A 3,704-nucleotide genomic window follows, 5' to 3' on the forward strand; every position below is an offset into this window, starting at 1 on the left:
AATTATAGATATCACCAAAAATTAAAAATCCGTTTGCGACAAACTATAATTTTGCCAAATTTCATTGCTGAAATTTCTATATAGATAAAATATATATTTAATAACTAATTCATGACAAGAATATATTATTGCTAAATTTCATAGTATTCTGACAATAGTATTTTTTCTTGCTAAATTATTTTTTATGACAAAAATTAACAATAAAATAATACTTCATGACCAAACAAAACCACTCAAGAATCATTCTATGACGAATTTTTTACTGTATTGCTTTATGATTCTCATTAGTAAAAATTATATGTCATAACGAAAGATTGTCACTGATCGACCATTTTATAGAGTGGCAATGGAATGGTTGGTAGCGGCAGCAAAGAAACCTCTCTCTCCTTTCTCATCTCTTCAATTATCTTTTTATATATTTTATTTTATATAGAAAAATTTTCATCACATTTTTTTTTCTTTTTCATATTTTCGAAAAAGGATGACATGAAGATAAATAAGCAGGAAAAAACATCGACCGAGGTTATCAAAAATAAAAATGTGGTGCTCTGTTTTTCAAAATACCTATTAGAGCCCACCAGGCGATGGAAGTTTGACTCACCTAAGTGGCCACACCACATTACCCTTTGAGCCCACGAACTCTTTTCCAGGCCCACCAACCCCGAGGTCCCACGCGCTCCTCTAACTCGTCAAGTTCTGCAACTCGGACGTACGCGATTCGGCTTCCCCAATCCGGTCCGACTCGGCCGCACCGGCCGAGCTCCTTCCATCCGAACGGCCACCACTCCACGACGATGAGATCCCGCCCACCGGCGGGAACGAGTCCCCGGCCACTAGCGCCTCCAGAAGCCGCGGCAGCAACGGTACGGTCACCTCCACGGTACCCTCCAGCATCTTCACCACAGTCCCCATGGACGGCCGCGCCGCCTCCTCGTCCTGGATGCACCACACAGCCACCCGCGCCGCCCGCTCCGCCTCCCCCCGGTCGTACTCTCCCTCCAGCGCCGGGTCCACCACAGCCGCCACCTCCCCCTCCACGATCCTCCTCGCCGCCCAATGCGGGAAGAACCACCCATCCTCCGCCTCTGGCGGCGCCGACGCTTCCACGTTGCGCCGCCCGCCCAGGATCTCCAGCAGCATCATCCCGTAGCTGTACACGTCCGCCTTGGCGGTGATCGCCGTGCCAGCGATCCATTCCGGCGCGACATATCCCCGCGTCCCCCTCATCGCCGTCATCACCCGGCTCCGATCCCGGCCGACAAGCTTCGCCAGACCGAAATCCGACACCTTCGGGGTGAAGTCGCCGTCAAGCAAGATGTTCTCCGGCTTGATGTCACAGTGGATGATGCGGTCCCGGCACTCCTCGTGGAGGTAGGCGATACCCTTCGCCGTGCCGACGGCGATCCGGAAACTCGCCGCCCAACTCAGCGGCAGACGGCGATCGCGGCAGAGATATGCGCTAAGCGATCCGAGGGGCATGTAGTCGTAGACGAGGATGCGGTGGGGGTCGTCGGAGCAGAAGCCCCGGAGGCGGACCAGGTTGACGTGGTGGACGCTCCCTATGGTGCGGACCTCCGCCCGGAACTCCCGATCACCGCCGCCGCCAACGGGGCGCTCCAGCCGCTTCACGGCCACCGAGGAGGAGTCCGGAAGCTCGCCTCGGAAGACCGCGCCGAAGCTCCCGTGACCTAGCTTCTTCGAGAAGCCCCGCGTCGCCGCCAAGAGCTCCTTGTAGGTGAACACCTTTACGTTCGAGAAAGCTCCTTCGTCTTCCTCTCCTCCTCCTTTCCCTTCTCTTCTCCAGTTCCTTATCAAAACCACCACAAGTAAAGCAATGGGTCCCAAAATCGCCGACAAGCCTCCACAGCTTATCGCGATTATCATCGTTTTCTTCCATGTCGCTTTGGATTTTTTTGAAAAGTTATCGCTCATCGAGGCCGAAACCCTAAGAAAGAAAATTCGGGAATCCGTGCTGTTCCGGAGATTATAGGCGTTGCCGTACAAATTCCGGCAAACACTGGTTTCGGAATCGTAGTTTAGACCGAAGCAGGAGCAATTTCTCCAGCACGAGTCCTCGCAGGAGCTTCTGCTTACGCCGGAAATTTCGACCGTGACGGCGCCGTCGAAATCGACAGCACCGATCTCCTTGAATCCGTCGGCGTAGCAAAGGAAGTCGTCATCGCGGGAGCACCCGCCGGAGAAGTCGCCGGAGCTCCAGGCTGCAGAATCGGCGGGGCGGAACCCGGAGGGGCAGTCGCAGGGGCGGAGGCCACCGACGCAGAGACCGAGGCTCCCGCAGCGGCCGTACACCCGGCAGACGCTGGCCGGGCGAGACCAGAACATGTCCCAGCTCGCCGCCTGCTGCGACCAGATGTACTGCATCAGCTGGCCGGAGGAATCGACAACGAACCTCGTCAAGACAGGCCCCGCGCCCTCCGTCGGCGCCGAGACCACCGAGTAGGAGAAGGACGCGTTCGGGCCGAACGGGTCCGAGAACGAAAAGTTGTAGATGTACTGGACCGTCATCTCCGGCACGCCGGCGAACAGTTTCCCCGTCCACTTCCCGGTCGACCAGTAGCTGGCAGAGCCGGAGAACTCGAGCTTGAACTCGCCGCCGCGGAGGCGGAGGGAGTAGAGGCCCGGGGAGGGGTCGGAGGGGCTCCGCCAAGAGACCAGGGGGCGGCTTGGGGTGACGGCCATGTCCGGAAGCCAGGTGTCGGCAGGGTGGTCGAAGCTCTGCCAGACGGTGGCGCCGCCAGGGGAGAGGAGGAGGAGGTTGCCGGAGTTGAGGAGGCGGACGGAGGAGGCGGGGCGGGGGTTGTCTGAGAGCCAGACGAAGGAGCCGGAGGAGTCGGCGACGGCGAGGCGGCCGTCGGGGTGGGTGAGGAGGGCGGAGGGGGAGCCGGGGCGGCGGGGGACGGGGGCGGCGCGGTTGGCGACCCAGACGACGGTGCGAATGGGGAGGGAGGCGTACCAGATGGCGAGGAAACAGGCGACGCCGGCGTTGGGGCAGAAGAAGCCGAGCTCGAAGGTCCGGTTGGGGCTCCGGAAAGTGGAGTTGCCGACGATCAGCACGGTGGCGATGGTAGAATTGAGCTCGGAAGCCATGGAAGCACCGAGAAGAGTTGAGAAGAAGAGGAAATGGCAGGCTTTTCTCGCCATGTTCACGGAAGAGGAGGAAAGAACCGCCGCGACTAGCGATGAAAAGGCGAAAGACCCAGTTCTGACTTGACCGGAGTTGCGTGAGCCAATGAAGGCACCCGACGGATTAGAATTCTTTATTGCGCTAACTCCCTTGGGCTATCGAAGTGACTTCCGTCTAATCAAAAAAGTACTTATCAGTAGGAATTGGATATAGGGAGCTTTTGACATAAATAGATTGATTGTCTTGATTCTTATCTGTTTTTCTCAGTAGAGCAGCCAGACTAGCGATCGGCTCGGCCACTTGACGAGCCGAGAAAGGGAGCACAGATTCGACCCATCGAATGCTATCTTTCTTAATCGAAGAAATTTAAAAAAATTTAAAAAGGTGTTTGATCGGAAGAAACGGAGGTTTGAAATTAAAATAAATAATTTTTATTTTAATTATTTAATTTAAAAAATTATTTTAATTTTAATTAAAAAAAATGATACAACCTATATAAAATCAATACTTATTTTTTGTGGGTTCAAATTTTTATTTAAATTTTGATTTTGATTTCAAT

General features: G+C 54.1%; 1 protein-coding gene across 1 annotated transcript; it reads right to left on the minus strand.

The window, feature by feature from the left end:
* Positions 1 to 408: 408 nt before the first annotated feature.
* Positions 409 to 3,330, minus strand: LOC105055601 (G-type lectin S-receptor-like serine/threonine-protein kinase SD2-2). The gene has a single exon (XM_010937472.4). The coding sequence runs from the start codon at positions 3,160 to 3,162 to the stop codon at positions 682 to 684; it is 2,481 nt and encodes an 826-aa protein (XP_010935774.1). The 5' UTR covers positions 3,163 to 3,330; the 3' UTR covers positions 409 to 681.
* Between the last annotated feature and the right edge of the window lie 374 nt (positions 3,331 to 3,704).

This window comes from Elaeis guineensis, chromosome 12, assembly GCF_000442705.2.
Source record: "Elaeis guineensis isolate ETL-2024a chromosome 12, EG11, whole genome shotgun sequence".
Classification (NCBI taxonomy): Eukaryota; Viridiplantae; Streptophyta; class Magnoliopsida; order Arecales; family Arecaceae; genus Elaeis; species Elaeis guineensis.

What these genes read in the sequence shown, in the direction of transcription:
- LOC105055601 (XM_010937472.4), bottom strand. Translation starts at nt 3,162, where the DNA reads ATGGCGAGAAAAGCCTGCCATTTCCTCTTCTTCTCAACTCTTCTCGGT.